At 44.0% G+C, this 20,209-nt stretch overlaps 1 protein-coding gene across 2 annotated transcripts in view; it reads right to left on the reverse strand.

Moving 5' to 3' along the window:
• Nucleotides 1–565: 565 nt before the first annotated feature.
• The window catches only part of SNAP47 (synaptosome associated protein 47), a 34,455-nt gene continuing 14,811 nt past the window's right edge, over nucleotides 566–20,209 (reverse strand). For both annotated transcript variants that reach the window (XM_077808469.1, XM_077808468.1), the window contains 3 exons: nucleotides 15,639–16,123; nucleotides 10,334–10,458; nucleotides 566–1,073 (listed from right to left, as the gene is read on the reverse strand). In XM_077808469.1, coding sequence (XP_077664595.1) covers nucleotides 927–1,073; nucleotides 10,334–10,458; nucleotides 15,639–16,123 — 757 coding nt within the window. In that variant the 3' untranslated portion in view covers nucleotides 566–926. The remainder of the gene's footprint in view (nucleotides 1,074–10,333; nucleotides 10,459–15,638; nucleotides 16,124–20,209) is intronic.

Below are 20,209 nucleotides of genomic sequence, written 5' to 3' on the forward strand. Positions count from 1 at the left end.
TCAATAATAGTATAGTGAACAATCAATTAAGTCTGTACTTTTATTTCTACCACTGGTCATTCCGTATAAAAGACAAAGCAGCTGCAATTGAACATCAAAGGACCAAGAATTCCCTTTTGGAAAATGAAAGTCTCCGCTTTGCTTCGACACTTATTTTCAGTAAGCTACTTAAGTAGCAGGACACATAGCCTGTGGCAACACTCAACTGCACTCCTCACCAAGTGCAAATCACTAATTCACAGACACGTCCTCTGTCTCCACTTGCTTGCCAAAGATTTCATAACTAAAAGCTGTGGCAAGCTCTTGTATTACTAAGCCTTCATTACATAAAACCTTTACTAGTACACTGTGCTAGGAATCTTAAAACTACATTTGTACAATAAAGTGAACAAAGTTCTTCTATTGTTGACAATTAGGCTTGTTCACTCAATCACTAATTCGTAAAATTCAGCCTGGTGCTTAGTGTGAATTGGTCAACTTCTACTCTATCTCTATTTTTGGAAAGAACTTGCAAGAACTTTGGAGTGTAATTATCGGGTATAAAGACACATAATTCACTGCGCCCTCATCTTCACTTATTTATTACAAAAACGTTACTTTTCAAAAGCAGTAACTTAGCATGTGGCATGGACATCAACTCAGATGAAGTCACAGTATTTTATGTTTAAGGATCTTCTGTAGCAGGGATTTCACAGTCATTGTTTCTCTACAATTAACAGTTTAGGCATTTAAAATGCCTTTAAAAGTTATCCCAGTCTGAAAATGTTTTCACATTCCTTCTCTCCTACTCCCTGCCAAAGTTCCACAGCGACATTCAAGACAATATTAGAGATGGCTCCTGTACAATCAGAAAGTCTATAAATAGTCTGTTAGAGAAACAATTGCACAATCTCTCCCGTTACCATCCTCGCTGGCTCGTATGGGTGCTACGTTAGCTTCTTCATTCTGCGGTTCTGCTTGTCAATATTCAAAGTCGTCCGGTCTACAGAGGTGGTGATGACGTCAAGAACTTCGTCCTGTCTCTCCAGTTCTGCGTCTGTTTCTAAGGCGAGGCTCTTAAGCTTCTTCAGTATCTGTCAGAAGAAGATATCAAGAACTTTTGGTGAATGATCTGGACAGACTTTTCAGTTATCTTCAGATGTGAAGAGCAATTGTAATATGTAAGTTTTAAATAATCAGGTCCTACCTCCATATGTCCAGCAAAATGACAGGGCTAAGATTTCCATCATTTAATATTACAGTGCCCCAAAGCAGGCTAAGTGACTTATGGGGCAAGCAGAGATAATCGGTCCTGATAATCTAATTTTAGACATGGTGCAAGTGTGGCTAGAACAAAAGAAAGGACGGAGCGAGTAAGAGTGAGGGTTAGAGCAATAAGGTTACCCGGTTTCTCAGTTTAGGAATTTGTGCTTCTAGCTGCCTCAGTTATAACTGACTCACTGCTTGTGAGCACTACGGAAGTAGAGAGTCTGCAGGAACAATTTGAATGAAGATTGGTAGTGGCTTGACAGATCAGCAGTGAGAAGACATTCCACTTGTGCAGAAGGTCCTAAGGCGGCTGCATGAGAAGCGGACAAAGAGGGCACTGAAATGGAAGTAGTCAGAGGAGTGAGAGAGGGGTCACACAATGAAAGACTGTATTGAATACTTGGGCAAGAGTAGAGTTGAATAGGTCTTAGAAGGTAAAGGGACCAGTTATTTATGCATGATGTGGTGAAGAAGGGGGACATGCAGGGATCTGAAGGGGAAGGAGGGTAACATGGTCAGAAGCAGTGGAGCAGGATCATATTAGACAGATGGGAAGGGAAGAATGGGGGTGTCAGGGATGTAAAAGAGACTACTTTGGGGTCATCAAGATGGGAAACAACAGATACACTGACTGCTACACTATTTCAGACCACAAGCAAGAGGCCCACACAAGCGTTATATTACAAATAAACCAGTTAAGTTAACACTAAACTTAGCAAATTACCACTCCCACATGTAACCATAAGCAAACACCCAGAGAGACTGCAAGGTAACTCCCAGTGATCCTGTTCTATGTAGTGTTTGGAAAAGCCACTGAGGTGAGCGTGAAAAAAACAAATGAACACAAATTTAAGGCCAGGAAGGTCCATTAAGATCATCTACAATGACCTAGTAGGCCTTTACCAGCTCTAATTTCTGTGATCACGTATGGCTGAAATCCAAATGGTGAAAAAGAAAAACTAAACTTCCTTGCAATCCCTTGGTGTACTATCCTGGATCTTCTGTTGCAGTATGCTCAGATGAGAATTAAATCTGTGCCTCTTGTTCACTCCCCTGGATGCGCCCTTTACAAGCCTCCTTCATCAACTCATTAGTATGAACCAAAGCCACCTGTCCAGCCCGGCTGATTTTCTGACAAGACTCAGCTACCTTTCCTGACAGATGTATAAAGGGCGGGATTTGGAAAACCTGCCTCATATCACGGGGATGGAGAACTGCGCTTCTCAGTTCCCCTCTACTAGACAGTGGTTCCTTCTGCTGCCATGATGGCCATACACATCCTGATACTGTGTGTAACAACAGAACATCACTACCCTCCTTGGCTATAACAGGTGGTTTATTCACTCCATCATAACGGAATCTGTGGAAAGACCATTCTCTTCTATTTAGGTCCTTTTACTCTGCTTATCGCCATGACATGGTGAGCACCTAGACAAGACATTCCTGTTTATGATTCTGCTGTTGATCCTTGTTTGACACAGTGTTAATTACTAAAGTATAAAACATGCCCACGTGGTTCTGTAGGAACAAGAATAGTGAAGAGGATGACAGTTGTTCTATTTTCTCTTCTAATACCTTGCATCATTTTTATCTAGGGATCTCATAGCTCTTTACAAATATTAATTCATTTAACCCTCTCAACATCTCCAGGGAGATATTGTAGGTAAAGGACATGGAGGTCACTTCACCCACATCTTGGATCAAATGCAGCAGCTGTCTAGCAGTGTGCAGCTACACTACACATCAGTTTGGAACAGGAAATGAGGATTACCATATCCAGTTGGAACTGGAGAAGAAATTTATAGACATAATTTAATGACTCAAATTGGAGATCAGCTAGGGCACTGGGGTTTTATAGATCACTCTTCGTAAATCACAAGTAGGCAGAAACTTAGTTTTATATCTGATTGGAAAGATGGCCTCTCCAGCAGCACAGTGCCTCCCAACTCCATGTTGGGGCACTGGTTTACTGCAAAATCAGGTGGGGGAATTCCTCTATTGACTCACCACCACTTTCTGCAGCAACCAGGCATTCAAACAAAGATTCTTATTAATTTGTTACGCATCAGTGAGCTCAAGTATTGGCCTGGCCTGACCCAGTTTAGCTTGTGAAATCCATTGAGATCACAGCACAAGGCAATAGGGCTGCCGGTATGCCAAGTAGAGGCTCAAACACATTTACAGATTAACAGGAGGTGGCACAAGAGACGCCAGAAAGGAAAGAGGCACTTTCCACTCCCCAAACGGAGACACCAGTAAAATTTACAAAATAAAATTGTGCAAAAGCAAACAGGTCTATTATAACATCTGACCTATTATTAGTTTTGAACCTGATTAATTTTGATGTGCTCTAGATTAATTCAAATGTGCTTAACATTTAAAATACCCAAGAAAGAATAATAGTTTCAAACAGAAGGCTTTTAAAATATGAATGCAACTAAAATGGACATTCAGACAGCTACAGTACTCTGTTCATTTTACTTGCCCATCAGGGTCTGATTTGAAGATAAGGTGCTGATGTGGTTCCTGGTACAAACAAACAAAACAAACAAACAAACTTGCAAGTGGCTCATTTTCATCCACTAATTTTCTTTGTCGGCGTACTGCGAGTCTGGTAACAATTTGCTTAACCCTTTGCCTGGTAGCCGCACTGCACATTCAAGTTGTGTGTGGGTGTCGTTTTCTTCGAAAGGTGGTCTGACATAGTTAAAATGCTGTAGCTAATACTGCCCACATAAAGACGGTTGGAAAGATTACTAGAGTCAGTCGTCCGGCCAAACCTTAAAAATGGTTGCTATTTTTGTAGAGCAAAACAATGACAAGATGCCTAGTCATCAATGCACAAATTCTGCCAACCACGAAAAGATCCGATGCCTTCTGGGCCAAACCCTAATTTGGGCTGTGAATCAAGAGATGAAATCCCTCCTTTCTATTTACAACATGCCACTACACATCAGAGGCAACACTAAGGACTGAAGTTATAAGACGTCTTTCCTGGCCACTTGCACTCAGAACTGATCAATAAGATCAGTGTCCTCACAAGCAGTCTCCTGCCTTTCCAGCTCCAGCAGTAAGAGGAAGCCAATGGCTACAACGCAGAAAAACGGGTTCAACTCCCAGCCCAGTTACAGATTTCCTGTTGGGGACTTTGGGAAAGTCACTTAATCTGTCTGCACCTTAGTTCCCCAATTGTAAAGTGAGGATAATAAGGACTTCACTTTCCCCAACTTTTATTTATTTATACTGTAAAGTTTTCATGACAGAACTGTCCCATTCTGTGGGTCTGTATAGCACCTAGCATAACTATATTATTCATTTGTATTATGGCAGCACATGCAGCCCGAGCCCTACTGTGGCAGGCACTATACAAACATAAAGAGTGTTCCTGTCCCAAATTGCTTACAACAGGACCCTGATCTTGGTTCAGGCCCTGTATTTGTAATTCAAATATCACCACAGTTTTGGTAACCTGATGTGAAGAAAGGCACGAGACAAATTTGGTCAAACACTGCATACAGGTATCCACCAGTAAAAATGAGCAAAACGCAGAAAGCGGCAAGTGTGTAAGACAAAAGCTGGCTGCTCTGATTTTGGCTTCCCTGAATTCCTCAAGGAGTCCACTCCACAGGCTCTGTGCCACAGAGGGGTGAGGCCTGACATCAAGGGAAGGATCTGTTTGTGTAAATGCATGTGCCCCTGATCCAGCAATGGCCCCTACACTCAGTTCCTGCTCAGATAAATCTGAATCCTGGCATGTCTAAACTACATCTCTGGGAAGAGAAAGGCTATGGTATGTGGCTTGCCATAATACAGAAGTTCATAAGGCTGCTGTTATGGGGATCATGTGCACCCATTTGGGGCAGAAGTGGAATGGGGCCCCTGACACGTGCGTGTAGCTGCACACAGTACGTACATCATCGGGCACAAGTCACACGTGCACTCAAGCAGTGTACACATACAGCCAGTGGTTCAGACCTCACAAATCCTCTTCTGCGGCCTCCAGGGTGTCAGTGGGGTGCATCCTATGGCACAAAACTTCTGAGCACAGGACAGAAATTAAACAAATGATTGCTAGAACAGGTGCATTCTGTCTGGAACTGTGACAGCAATCAAGAGATCAGTTTTACAGGATTCGCTGTACTGGTTAATTGTTTCATCAAGCTTTAAGGCATGGATAAGTTACAAATAGAGCTATTCCAGCACTCTGATGCTGTTGATGAATGGTCCCACAACTAAGCACTACTTCTTTGACCTCATAACGGTTAGGTTTTCCCAAGATGAAGTGTGAATGCAAAACAAAGGTAAATAAATGCAGAGAAAAGTATCAGAGTGAAATGACTAAACTAAACTAGAACAATCATATGACCAAAGAGGCACTGAGAAGCCACTGGAAAGATACACAATGAAATCCATGGATTTTTCACAATTGCTATGGAAATTAATTTCTTTAGATAGTATCATCTCCTATATCGGATATGCAAACTGCAGATGTAGTAAACATAAGGGTAATAGCTCGTTGTCAGGAAAGGTTTAACAGAGCGGAAATTAGAAAGCACTGAATTTATTTTGCCAAGCCAAATCTAGTGAACAAAATCCTACTCCCCCTCCTCAACCAAAACCCTTAAGTTAATGTTATCATATCCCTTCCCACACCCAATGACATGATGTCAGCCATGGTCAGCCGGTAGACAGCGACTCAGCCACAGACCACAGGAACTCAGTAGACTTCTTTCTGCAAATCTATAGCCCAGCTAATGGAACGCTGCCCACACAACCACAAAATGCTGTGTTTTAAACACAAACACCTCAATGGTGAAGTCCTGGCAAGTTCTTTCACGCAAGTACCCAATCACAATTCCAGACTATTGAGGGCTTCCGGCTCTAATGAAAGGTACTTAATATTCAGTTTGTTGAGCTGCTGCTACAAATGCGAGTAGCTTTGTGAAAAAACTTCAGCTACGAATGTTTCTCCCCAGGCCTACCCTTTAGCTCAGATATTTCCCTGTCTGTTAATTATCTATTCCCCTCACATCTCTCCGACCCTAAGATGGTCTGTTGGTCTTACCCATTCCACAAAGAGCTCTACAAAGCCCTCCACAGTCCCTACCAGTTCCAGTCCAGAACTAAGAATATTCCAAAAATAATGAGCATAATCAATTTTCAAGAGGGAAACTGTTCAGAAAATATGGTTACTCAGCACACGAGGGTCAGAATACCATAAAGTAATTTTCAAAATGGTGGCCACCACAGTTACAATACTACCCTATACACAGTAACGTTTTGCACGTCGTGCTTGTTTCACCCTTAATTCTCGACATGCTTGACAAAGAGGATCAACTGTCATTCTTCTCATTTTACAGAGGGGGAAGCAGAGCCACAACGAGTGAAGTCACTTGCTCAAAGTCTCCCGACTCCCAGTCCTACATCCTATTGACTAGTCATTGCTGTCTCCCAATAATAAACTGGAGTATAGGGCAAATCTAATGGAAACATTCAGGGCATTGAGAAGTTTGCCAGATACCTACATGCCAGAAGCAGATATACGATGCTCTGATTGCCTGCTCCATGACTGCAAGGTCCAGGAGCAGCACTCTGAAACACCAACCACTCTCAACAATAGTTGGAAGGGTTTGTACTGGATCTCCATGAAGGTGCTGCTCTTGGACCCTAGTATAAAGTTCACCTCACAGAAATAGATATACCTTGTATACCTGCCTTTAGTAGTAGGCGTCTGCCCCTTCAAGTACTCCAAGGTTCTCTTTTTCCACATCCTCAAGCCTCCTTCCCTTCTAATCTATCCCACCACGTTCCTTCTCAACAGGGAAGAAGGATGAGGTTTGCATAGATTCTCAGTCGAGCTGTCTGACTCTGTTCCAAAGCTCTGGAGTAGACAGCAGATATGGTGCATGGAGAACTTCTGGGAGCAGCAGCACTGAAGGTGAGGTCCTCAATGCAGACAAGACAAATGCATGTGGCTCCTCTTCAGCATGAGCTGCTGGGGGCAGGAGCAGTCAGGATCACGACTTAGTAAGGAGCAGCCTAAACTCACCACTCATAACTGCAGAGTGCCATAATAGTTTCCAGGCACTGAAGTAGGCTGTGTATTTGTCATGAACTGGCCCTGGAATAAGGAATTCCTCAACAGCCCCTTCTAAGGGGTACTGCAAAATATGTAGGCATCTTCAACAGCCCTCACAACTCATGGTCAACAGCCGTTCCTTTAACATTTTGGCTTTTATGCTCTTTTGGTTACAACTGCAAAGTCTAGTTCGAAAGTTGTATCGCTGACAGGTTAAGAGATAAACAAGGAACCCAGCTGAATACATAAGAGTTGCACAACTGCATGCTAGGTTGAATTGTAGAGAGGCAGTAGCTGCACTTATAAATTTCAGACTTTGCTTTTCGTAAGCCCTTAAAGTCCTCAAAAAAGGTCAACTCCACTTCAGTTACTGCACGTTTTGTCAGAAAGTTAAATGATTTGCATACTGATTTTGGGGGGTGTCACGGCATCCACTCATTGTGAACGGTGCCTCTTGCTATCCGTCCTGGAGATTAGCAAGGCCAGCTTGCGCTCTCCCTCCAGTGTTGTCTTCTCCCATCTTGTCTCATTCTACTGCCTCGCTGACTTGGGTCTGCAGCTTCCTTGCTGTGGCTTATCCCTCTGGCCAAGTCACTGAAGTCCTCCCCTTCTGGGGAATTCATAGTTTTTCAAGACCTGCTGTCTGGCTAGTGCCTCCAACGCCCTGGCCACTCCTCAGGGGCTAGTAGGGGAACCCAGGCCCACCCTGTACACTGGGTTCCAGCCCAGGAACCCTATAACAAGCAGCCACAGTCCCTTACAGTCCTACCTCTTGCTACTGTTTTCCTGGGCTTCTTCCTACATATCTGGCTTTCCTCCTCTCTGGGTTTGCCAGACTCCAACTCCCTCCACTCAAGGAGTGACTGCAGCCTTTCCCAGCAGAACCAGCCCCAGACTGCAGCCAGCTACCTGGCTTTATACAAGGCCTGCCTATTCCAGCACAGGTGAGCCTGTTTCTAATTAGCTGCCTCCAGCCTAAAGCTCCCCTGCTTGCAGCCTAATTATCTGATTGGGCCCACCTGGCCCAATCCAGCTCTTGCTGGGCTAGTATGAGGAGCACACCCTATCCCAGGGGGACAATACTGCATGGTCATAATTTACATTTCCCCCTTTTCCCTCACCTTCTCTCAAAAGCAGACCATCCTAGAAACTTCAATTGAGTTTAATGCACAAGGTCGTTGTGAAATCTAGTTTACAAGACCCATTTTTTTCTCCAAAGAGGCATATTATGGAATTTATCCTTGGGTGAGGGAAGGAAGTGGGATGCAATGATTTTTCAAGTGTTATTCTGGGTACCTCAATTATTGGGGGCACAACCTGAGGCAACTTACAGGGACCAGATTTTCGGAAAGTAGGTGCTCAGTATTTTCTGAAAAATCAGGCCACTTCCAGGTCTCTCAATTTGGGTACTTGAAAATGAGGTCTCCAAAATCAGACACTTTGGAAAATCTTGGCTGGGTGTATTAGGAATATCAGAATGGCCCCTTGGGGCCAAAGGGGCTCTGGTGAACTTTGAAATGATTAGTGGGACTTCCTTAGGTTTTTGTTTTGTTTTGTTTTATTTAAAATCTCTAGTCTGTTTCCCTGCAAAGACCACCTTTCAAATGTCTGGGTTTCTGTTAAGTCTAACCTTACTTCTGACATCCGTGGGTTGCTAGTAGTGATTTTTGTTAACTATAATGTTTTTTTGCAAGGTTTTCATTTTTAGTCATCCTTAAAATTACTGCTGTGTACTTGCAAACTCAGATCCAATTTAATTAAAAAGGGGGTTTGTGTCTGGAATTACGTGAGAGAGGGAGAACAAACAACGACAGGCTGAAGCAGAATAAGTGGCTATTTTACACAATGCGATCAAGAAACCACAAAAGCATCATTCAAGTGAGAGACAGGAAAAGGACAATGCCAGGAACACCCCCAAGATATTCTTTAAGAAATACTTTGAAGGGGCACAATCGGTTTGAAAGTCACACCTGTCTAAAAATGTTGTGTTCATTACAGAAACAAGTAACACTTAAGTTAGTGAAAATATGTTCCTTTGCTTTTCCAGCTTGTTTACTTTACTTGACAGCACTCTGTGTATGGTCAGTCTCTGCTGCTGAAAAGGCTTCAACAATCATGACAGGAGAAAAATGTTTTATGTTTGTTTTTTAAGGAATTTAAAAGAAATTCAGGACCTAATATTTTAAGGAAGCTGTAGATGACCAGAATTTTTTATAAGTTAGCCTTTTTACTGCAACCTTGTCCCTGCCCACACATTCATCTGTCCAATCCACCTGTTGGATCTTGTATCTAAACTAGACTGCAAGCTCTCGGGGGTAGGGACTCTTTCTACTATATGTCTTTACCACACACAGCACAATGGCTCCCCCAGATGTTACTGCAATACAAATAAATGATCGTTCAAAAAAATTCAAGTTGATGGTGTCTATTTAAAGAGCTCTAAATCAGGGAACGAGAAAGTACAAATGGGCATAATGTGACCTGGAAAATCAGTATTGAAACATTTAATTTTCAGTGTAGAATGGAGGTGGCACGAGTGTGCAACTTTTCAATGACAGGTTTCAGAGTAACAGCCGTGTTAGTCTGTATTCGCAAAAAGAAAAGGAGTACTTGTGGCACCTTAGAGACTAACCAATTTATTTGAGCATGAGCTTTCGTGAGCTACAGCTCACTTCATCAGATTTCAATGTATCAAAATCCCAGAGTTATTTTCACCGTGATGACAAATCCCCGATTTCTCAGCAAAATAAAACAAGGCAAAAACACCCCCCAAAACCAACAAAAGGTGGGTGGATAAGCACACTGAGGGGTTCTCATTGGTTGGATTATTTTTTATGTCCATCCAGTGTTCCAGAGAAAGGGGAGATAAGACAACCTCGGCTATAGTAAATGAAGAGTTCTGTGTATAAGACCCTGCTCCTCTTCACAGTGTTTATGTTTTGGGGGAGGGCACAACGAAAGGGCTTTGGTATATGCTGCTTTAACCTGGGCTCATCTTGATAGTACCTGTTTAAGTTCTTGAGTTTCTGACTCAGACACGATTTGTTTTTGCTTTTGCAGCTGAGCCTGTCCGCCTCCGCCTCCTCCTGATGAGGATCCAGGTTGCGCCACGCTTACTATGTGCCCGGTGGCTGTAAAGAGAAATTCAGACAGTCATTCAGTGACATCTGCTGGAACAGGTGGGGAATGCAGGAGGTAAGATCAACTTAAGTGCTTTATGCTTTGCACAGTGGAGGCTTCTGTTGGGGTGCAACAGGAACTCAAATGAGAATCATCACATTTAATGATACACTCTTCCTGCGAAATAAAATCCATTATCTACGTAACACATCAGAGATCATGAGTTAGTCGTAACTACACAAACAACTTCTCAGGCTAGTCTGCAGAATGTAGCAACTGGAAGGTCTGCCGTGCCCCAGACAAGCTACTTAGTACCAGGGGGCCAATTGCTAAAAGGTTAATTTTGGACTTCAAGCAGACGTTTGAAGCAGATGACACTTTGGAGGCAAGATGTTTGTTCCCTACAGGAAAAACCTAGGCTCTTTCTGCTTCCCCTTCACACGTTAGTCAATTCAATTTTCAAAACACAGCTTGCCCTGGAGAACACCTGTGAATCATGTCAGCTAGCCTCGGAACAAAAGGGCAATACTGACGATAACTGAGCACACAGAGCTAATCAGTGCAGCAGCACGGATTTGACTTCTGAAGCAGCGTGCCACCTGTCCTTTATTTAAAGCACCGGCTCCTATTGCAGTATCTGATACCTCTTGTCCCAGAGAAGTGCTACGATTAAAGGCCATTATTTGTAATGCAGATTGTCTCGGGTGTTTAGCACCAACCATATTTACGTGTCAAGACACTCCAACCATCCCAGAAGTGGTCCCACTTAAAGGGGCACTGAACGTGGAAGGAAGCTGCCACTGCCTGCTATCGCACAGCCTGACTTAACACGGCACAGCGACAACAGCTGCTGGAGACATCAGGACAGAAAGTAAATAAGTCGGAAGCTGGAGTTCGCTCTGGATCCAAAGAACTGGTGCCAAGCTGGCTGGGCGCCTGACAGCACATACGCCACTACTTTGGATAGCGTTACTTCTTAATGAAAAAGGAGACAAAGCTAAACTGCAAATACAAAAACCTAAATCCCTCACATGTCATTACTGCAAACTCATAATCCCCTGGAATTATTTGGTTATCAGTCTGCCCGTTATTGAACTCAGACAGTCAAGCTTTAAAACAAGCAAGTAATTCACTGTGCTAATACAACTATGTCCAACTTCCTCTTGTATCCTCTGAGCCACTAAGTATCAAACACTGCTTTTTTAAAAAATACTGTTTGTAGTAAACAACTACTGCAATCTTGTTTAAAGGAACATGGAAAAAACTTCGCCTATGGTTAGACAAGATTCTTTGTCTCTCTTACCAATTGAGTGCCATTTAAAACTAGTTAATTCATTAGAATATTCATATTCAGTCTTCCTTCACTAGTTAATTCACTGGGAAATATACTCTGCCCTGTTTATCTTGATGAAAAGAGACATAGGAAAGGACATGATAAAAGGTACAGGAAATAATGAAGGGCATACAGGAGGAGATTGGGTATATTTTATTTACGTAATAAAAGGGAGATTAAATTAAACTGAAAGGCAGAAACGTTTAAAGGTGATAAATGGAAATATGTTCTCTTCACCCAAACCACAATTGGCCCAGGGAACTCATTGCCACTAGGTATCATTGAGGTCAAGAGCTTAGCTGCCTCAAAAAAGTGCTGGACGTTTATATGTATAACAAGAAACCCTAGTTATAATAGTAAGGATTAAAAATTCAGGAGTTTTGGAAGGGATGTAAAACTCTCATGCTGCAGGACATAAGCCAACCTCTAACTATTGGGGGTCAGGAGGACAGTTTCCCTGGGGGCAGGCTACCCCATAACTGTGCACTGTTGGATTTTTTTGTACATTTCTCTGAAGTAGCTATTACTGGCCAGGTGGTCTACGGCTCTGATCCAGTCTGGCAAAACCTATCCTACACTAAGGCATAAGAACTAGATAATTGTAGGTTGTTGGACACCCTGGATGGGTTTGTCCAGTAGGCTAAAGCTAGTAAGCAAATCCAAGGCAATCAGACAACTGGTTTCAAGCAAACTAGAAGAAACAGAATGCTTCAATGAGGATTTTACTTGAACCCAAGTCAAAACAATGATGAAAATATACATAAATATGTATGAATGAATGTGAAGCATGCATAGTTTATGACTCTTTCATTAGGGAATTATATTCAGGTGATATATTAAAATGGCAGTGTTCTGTCAAAATCATGGGAATGCATTGGGTTAGCATTTGCTGTTACAGAAAATCTCAATTGTGAAGACAACTGTACAAAAGATTATCTGTGTCTTTTAGTTCATGAATCAAAATTCAGCATCTGAAAAAAATTATTTTTTTCCTTTAGAAAAATCCCATGTTTCCACCAGAGGTTATGGAAAAAACCCACAGGTTAAAATGCAGTCAGCGACTGCCATCTTGTGGCAACAATATGTCACGGATACTGGATCTACAGACGGAACAAATAAGGGAAAGAAGTTTTGGTGGAGTCACAGACGTCATGATTTCCACAACCTCCAGTTTCTTCTACTTGTGTTTCCAACTTAAACAGTAAAAATGCAGGTGGGGATAGGATAGCAACATCCTCGACTCACTGACTCAGATGCAAACAGAGAAGAGTAGTGAGAAATGAAGCAAAATAAGGCTTTATAACCAATTATTTTATGTAACAAGCATTAAGTCTATCAGGAACTGAACACCAATTTGCCTGGATAACTCAGTGCTTGGAAATCAGCAGGTTGTTTTTCCTCTGTGTTGTTGTGTTTACATTTTAGTGCCAAGTGCCTAAGAGTTATTTCCTTAAAAATTAACAAGCTTTTCCAAGCCCCAGTCCTTGAAGACTGGTCAACAAGAGAACATTTTGTCCCTCCTGAAATCCAATTTTAGTTCAGTGCATAGAAAGTATGTTGGTTTCACCTATTCTTTTGCCATGTCATCTTTCTATTGCTATTCAAATTTTTAAATGCACTGGGAATGTATCTTTTTAACGGGTTTGCTCCTCTGTCAACTGCCCACCCCCTCTCCCCAAATCCATCCATATCTCAGTACCAGTGTTGTCCGGCCACCTCTCGCCATGATATCTGAGTGCCTTCAAGGTTAGAATGGAAAAGTAGTGAAATCCCTAGGCCTGGTGTACACTGGGTGGGGAGGGGGCATGAGCTAAGCCGGTCTAAGTTACGGAACTTCAGCTACGAAAATAGCGTAGCTGAAGTTGATGTACTTAGAGCTACTTACCACTGTGTCTTCACTGCGGTAGGTTAACTGCTGATGCTCCCCCATCGACTCCGCGTATGCTTCTCGCTCCAGTGGAGTACTGGAGTCGACAGGAGAGCGCTTGGCGGTTGATTTATCGCTTCTTCACTAGATGCGATAAATCGACCCCAGCTGGATCGATGGCTCCAGAGATAAGTGTAGACATGCCCTTACTTCAAGGAAACACTAGCTCTTCTCCCGTTAGGGCAGGGGTGGCCAACCTGACTCTGAGAAGGAGCCAGAATTTATCAATGTACATTGCCAAAGAGCCACAGTAATATGTCAGCAGCTCCCCCATCAGCTCCCCACTCCCAGTGCTTCCCACCCACTGGCAGCCCAACTGATCAGCACCTCCCCCTTTCTCCCTGCACCTTCTAATCAGCTGTTTTGTGGTGTGCAGGAGGCTCTGGGGTGAGAAACAAGGCAGGCTCAGGGGAGGGGGCGGGAAGGGGTGCAGTAGGGGCAGGGCCTGTGGCAGAGCCCGGGGTTGAGCAGTGAGCGCCCCCCGGCACATGGGAAAGTTGGCGTCTGTAGCTCCAGCCCCGGAGTTGGTGCCTGTACAAGGAGCCGCATATTAATTTCTGAAGAGCCGCGTGTGGCTCCGGAGCACAGGTTGGCCCCCACTGCATTAGGGGTCAAAGAAAATGGCGCTTGCAGAATACTTCTGTTGGGAGGGGGTGAGGGGAGGAGAACAGTGATAGTGAATTTCATTCTGGTTGTGATGGAAAGGTTTTTAATCTTGCAGTTTATCCTTAAAATGGCCATACTATGGATTCATCTACTCTCCTCTAGAACAAGTGGGTTCTTGTGCACAAATAATATGGTTTTAAAAACAAAATTACCTGTATGGGAGCTAGGAGTAATAGGTCTCTGCTGCTTTTTGGTCTGCTATAATTTTAATTATTATTCATAGCATATCTACTGAAGTTGGTGTTTAACAGCTTGGTCATTTTAAATCATGCTGGGATGAAAGTTTAGCAGTTTTGAACAGGCTGTGATTAACCCAATGCCAGGTTCAGTGCAGAGCTACCTCCAGCTGTCATCAGCCAAAAGGAAAAGAGCTGTGACACAGGACTCAAGCCTGTGGGGGGATGGGGAGAGAAAGGGTGTGGATCTTAAAAGACCACTGTCAAAAGACAAAAATAAAAGGAGGACTTGTGGTACCTTAGAGACTAACCAATTTATTTGAGCATAAGCTTTCGTGAGCTACAGCTCACTTCATCGGATGCACTTCATCCGATGAAGTGAGCTGTAACTCACAAAAGCTTATGCTCAAATAAATTGGTTAGTCTCTAAGGTGCCACAAGTCCTCCTTTTATTTTTGTGAATACAGACTAACACGGCTGCTACTCTGAAACCTGTCAAAAGACAGGCACAAAAATCCAACAGGGGGCAAGAGAGCAAAAAGGAATTTAAAATGGAGACAGGAATCCGAAGGAAACTCAAATCTAAACTAATCGTTTTCAAAAGCAATTAGTATGTTTGGGTAACTCAGCTTCTGAGTGCCCAACTTGAAAGAGTGCTCAGCACTATCTGAAAATCAGGCCCCTTTAAGATGTCTCAAGTTGGGCTCTTGTGGGAGGGGGAAGAGGGAGAGAATCAAAGTACCCATAGTTACTGATTGCTCTTGAAAAAGTAGGCCTTGTGATGTACAGCCAAACCCTGGCAAAATTATATTCAAGCTGGTAGGTAAATGCTCATCCCATCTCTCCATCCCCACCCTGGCTCTCATATATAGGTACCTGTCACTAGTGATGATAGCTAATATTGCTCTCTTACTGTCAAAGGTTTCCTTTAATCATTTGCGTGGTCTCATCACCATTAGATTATTAAGGCAAGGAAGAGGATTTGCACTGTAAAATCTGCAGTTTTCTTCCAAATTTTGTGAACTGTTGAAGAACAGTTGCTACTAATGAACCAGCTTCGTGACTGATCGCTTCATTTCTGTCATTTACCTGCTTGCCAAATGGAATTGCCCAGATCTGCCTGAGGAGATTTCCTTGCACCGACAAATCCCAATGCATCTTCCAAAAACTGTATTTTCTTGCTAAACTGCATCTCCAAGACTGGGATTACTTCTGGCATCTTTGCTGATAACAGCCGATAAGAGGTGTCTGGCTTCCCAATAAACCTCTGACGGATGCTGATCTCATATGGTGTATGAACTTTGACATCATCTACATCTTTCAATTCAAACCGGTGAATGACCTGAGAATTGGAGTCACTGATTTCCAGGCCAGAAACCAGAATTGTGAATTTTCCTGGCATGACATTAGAATTTGTTCTGTTGGTGATGATAACTGGAATTCTGATTATGACTCCTTCCTGGTTCTTCGACCCTGAAATCGTGGCTTCTTCCTTTGGCTTTGCTTCCAATGGCCCCTTCCAGAATTTGCCACGGAATGGCCACCAAGAAGGTGATTCAAGTTCTGTCAACAACCTAATGGGGAAGAGAGGATATAAAAAGAGTGAAATCCAGCAGGAAATCCCCACCATCCTCCTACCTCTGAACAAATTATCTTTCTTGAATAAGAACAAACACTTGAAAATGAACTCTTCATTCCTATAATCATTTTAAAAAAACCCACTTTGCATTTCTAAAGCATATTGCATCCAGAGATCTCAAAGCACTTTAGAAATAGGAGGGAGAAACCACGGCACCCCACTGTTAAAACAAGGGAAATAAGTGGCTCATTCAAGCAAGTCTAGGTCAGAGCGGGGAACCAAAACTGGGAATCAAGTCCCCTATTTTCACCATGAATATGTGCCAGATGTTCAAGTTAATTATTTGTTACCTAGGCACTGAGGACACACTGTGCTGTGTGCACAAATCTGGGACTTACTGGTGGAGGGAATATGAGGGATGATGTCCCTTGGGTGTTTTCTGTCAGTGTTAGAAGCAATGCGACACAGAGGATTTGGGGGGCTAGGAGCAAAATATGAACTGAGGCCCCCCCACACCCTTCCCAAAAAATGGCCACTAAGGGGAGGCCCAAAGTGGGTGGGGGAAGGTTGGAGAGCAAGCTGATCCCGCATTCACTCTGCTGGGGCTAGCCCAGCTTCCTGCTCTGGGTGTTGCAATCTGGTTCATGGGGTCACAGCATGACTCAGGGTCGCCAGGTCAAACCTGAGTGGTGCTGCGACCCTGTGAACCAGACTGTGATGCCACTTGGTCTGGTGCCCTCTCTAATGAGGGGCCCGGTGCATCCATCTCCCCGCCCCCACCCCCCAGACCAAACTGAAACGTCTGCAGGTCAACCAAAAGCAGAATCGGCATCTTTACATTAGAACTGTTTTACTTTGGCTGTTACCTAGTAATAGACGCTTAGTTAGTAATGCGATTTTCACTTTCTAGCTTCGTTAGAAATGGCTTTAGAAGATAAAGATAAGACAACTTAAAACAAACAGCCTCGCACAATAAATGCCAGGATTTTACTTCTGTAAAAGCTCATTGAGACATCTTGGCACAATAAGGCCCCTAATACGAGTTTTGCTGGTTTATTGGCATTTGTTGGAAGTGTGTTTGGCTTAATCATGTTTGTATTTTCCATGTCCTAGAAAGGTACTATCCAATGCAATGATGCATCATGTTGGCACTATCTTGCAAATAAGTAATTATATGAATATTAAAGCTGTTCTACAGGAGATTTTGAGACGTCAAGATCCTGTTTAGTTTGGCTGCAAACACAGAATTTAATCTCAAAAGGAAGCTATAACCAAATACACTTTGTTCACAAGCCATCAAAGTTCTGTACAAGGTTCAAACAAGCCTGCTAAAAGAAATCCATCTGCTTTGAAAAATAAAATTAAGACAGGCCAAAAAGAAATCAAACTGGGAACAAGCCAGTGCATTTATAATAAAAGAGGAAGGCCGAATAAACTGCTTCAAGAGCCTACTCCCAACTACAATATGAATATAAAATATTTATGTCAACAGCAGGCAAGAGGAGTAATGGCTCTGGAGCAGACTACGGAGATCCTGTATTACTCCGAAAAGCGAGAGGTTGAGAGTGATGGAGCGGAAACTTTTAAAGCAGAATTCTAAAGTGTCACACTAGTGCTGCTTTAGGGTCCCATTCTGCAGCCATGAAGTTCAACTGCAGTTTCATGCACAGAGAAGCTCTGAAAACCACACCCTGGAAGCGTGCACCATCTTCCCAGGCCAAAGCAGCACCATAGGGCATCAATACCCTGAAGCAGTGGCTCTCAACGTGCGGCCCAGTCAGCACAAAGCTGCCGCCCATGTGACATCTTCAGGGCCATAGAGGTTGTATTGTATGCGGTCCACAATAGTAAATAGGTTGAGAACCACGGCCCTGGAGTCAGTTTAAAACAATCTTTTAAAGCATTAAAAGCAGGAGTGGCCAACCTGAGCCTGAGAAGGAGCCAGAATTTACCAACGTACATTGCCAAAGAGCCACAGTAACACGTCAGCAGCCCCCCATCAGCTCCCCTGCCCCCAGCACCTCCCACTCACCCGATCAGCCCTCCCCCTCCCTCCCCGCTCCTCTTGATCAGCTGTTCGCTGGCATGCAGCACGCTCTGGGGGGGAGGGGGAGGAGTGAGGGCATGGCAGGCTCAGGGGGAGGGGGCGGGAAGCGGTGCAGTGGGGGCAGGGCCTGTGGCAGAGCCATGGGTTGAGCAGTGAGCACTCCCCGGCACACTGGCAAGTTGACACCTGTAGCTCCAGCCCCAGAGTCGGTGCCGCATATTAACTTCTGAAGAGCCCCATGCGGCTCCGAAGCCACAGGGTCCGGTTTCTATACGAAACACACTATGATAGTATTCTCCATTTTGTTTTTAACTGAGGTTTATCCTTCTCTCCACTTCCTTACCCACCATGAGGCCGTGACATTTTGGTTGTGTTATCAGTCTGACTGATGACAAGATTTTGCAATTGCACAGACCCTCTGAATGATCTTGCCAACTGTCCTTGACTTCCATTGAGCTCACAGGATGTGCATCAAATTGCAGGTTCAGGGTCTTTGGTTGTAAACCCACAAGGGCAGGGAACTTGTGTCATGTGTCTCTAAAGCGTCTTGCACACCAATGACATTATATCAACAGATTTATAAAACTGGATAAGTCTGTTTTTGTCTTTGAAGATTCAGTCACACCAGACTCAATTTTGCTCATTGACATATCCATGCAATTTTGAAGGCAACTGGAGGTGCGCATGTACATGAGGGTAGGATTTGGCACACTGTATATTAAAAGGTTTCAGAGTAACAGCCGTGTTAGTCTAAGGTGCCACAAGTATTCCTTTTCTTTTTGTATATTAAAATACACAGTACATTTAACATACCGTATATACTCGTTCATAAGCCAAATTTTTTTAGTAAAAAAGGGAAGCACCAGAGAAGGGGGTAGGCTTATGAACGGGTATAGAGAGGGGGAGAGGTGAGACACAGCCCCCCCCTTCCCTCCCCCAACAGTGGGGGCAAGGAGAGTCAGCACATCCAGCAGAGCCAGAAGGGAAAGAGGCGGGGCCAGAGTCTCTCTGCTTCTGGCCATGCTGCTCTCCCCGCAGCCACCAAAGCAGCCGCAGCTCCGGGGCTGGCATGATAACCAATTGGCACATATTGAGGGTTGCAGCTCCGGGGCTGGCAGGCTGCAGCTGCGCCATTCGGCCCCGCCCCCCCAGAGCAGGCTATGGCAGCGCCGCCCGGCCCGCTGGAACATGCTGCGGCCGTGCAGCCTGGCGTGGCCCGCCGGAGCAGGCTGTGGCCGCGCTGCCCAGCCTGCCAAAGCAGCTCCAGCCAGGCCAGAGACATCCTCCCCTGGCCCTCCCCAGATAAGGTGGGAAGGGATGGGATGGGGGGAGTGTGAGGGTCCCGGGCTAGGGATGGGGTCATGTGGGGAGTGCTCACAGGGGTTACTCTCCTGACCTCCAGCTTCTCCCCAGCAAAAAAATTTCCCCACCAGTTGCTGCTCCGGCCTGTCAGGGTAAGCAGCTGGCGTGCCGGGACACTTTGTTTACCTCCGTGCTTGCACACGCTCGAGGTAAACAAACCATCTCGGCCGCCAGTGGCTTATCCTGATGGCCCAAGAGCCAAAGTTTGCTGACCCCTGAATTACAGGTCGGCTTATGAATGGGTCATAAAAATTTTCCATTTTTACTTATCCATCTTCGGGGTGGGGGTCAGCTTATAAACAAACCAGCTTATGATTGAGTATATACGGTAATAATCCAAAGCACTCCACAAAATAAGGTTATGCTGAGTTTTGAGCATTTAAAGTTGTTAGTGTAATATAAAGGTTACACTTTTTGTATGTAATATTTACATTTGTTTCTTAAAAAAGGGGAAAACTGATTAACACACTGATCTCTTGACTGATTTCACAGTGTACTTCTACCATCCCTAGCATGTACAAAAGTTTTTTCCGCAAATCAGGTATGTTACACACCTTTAAAGGGTTTGTTATTAGTCTCAACTCCTTTGTCTTGACCCATAGATGAAGTAGCAAGACACAAGATTAACAGCCAATTTATGACGGACAGACTCCGTTCACATAGCCTGGCTTG

Source organism: Eretmochelys imbricata, chromosome 2, assembly GCF_965152235.1.
Source record: "Eretmochelys imbricata isolate rEreImb1 chromosome 2, rEreImb1.hap1, whole genome shotgun sequence".
NCBI lineage: Eukaryota > Metazoa > Chordata > Testudines > Cheloniidae > Eretmochelys > Eretmochelys imbricata.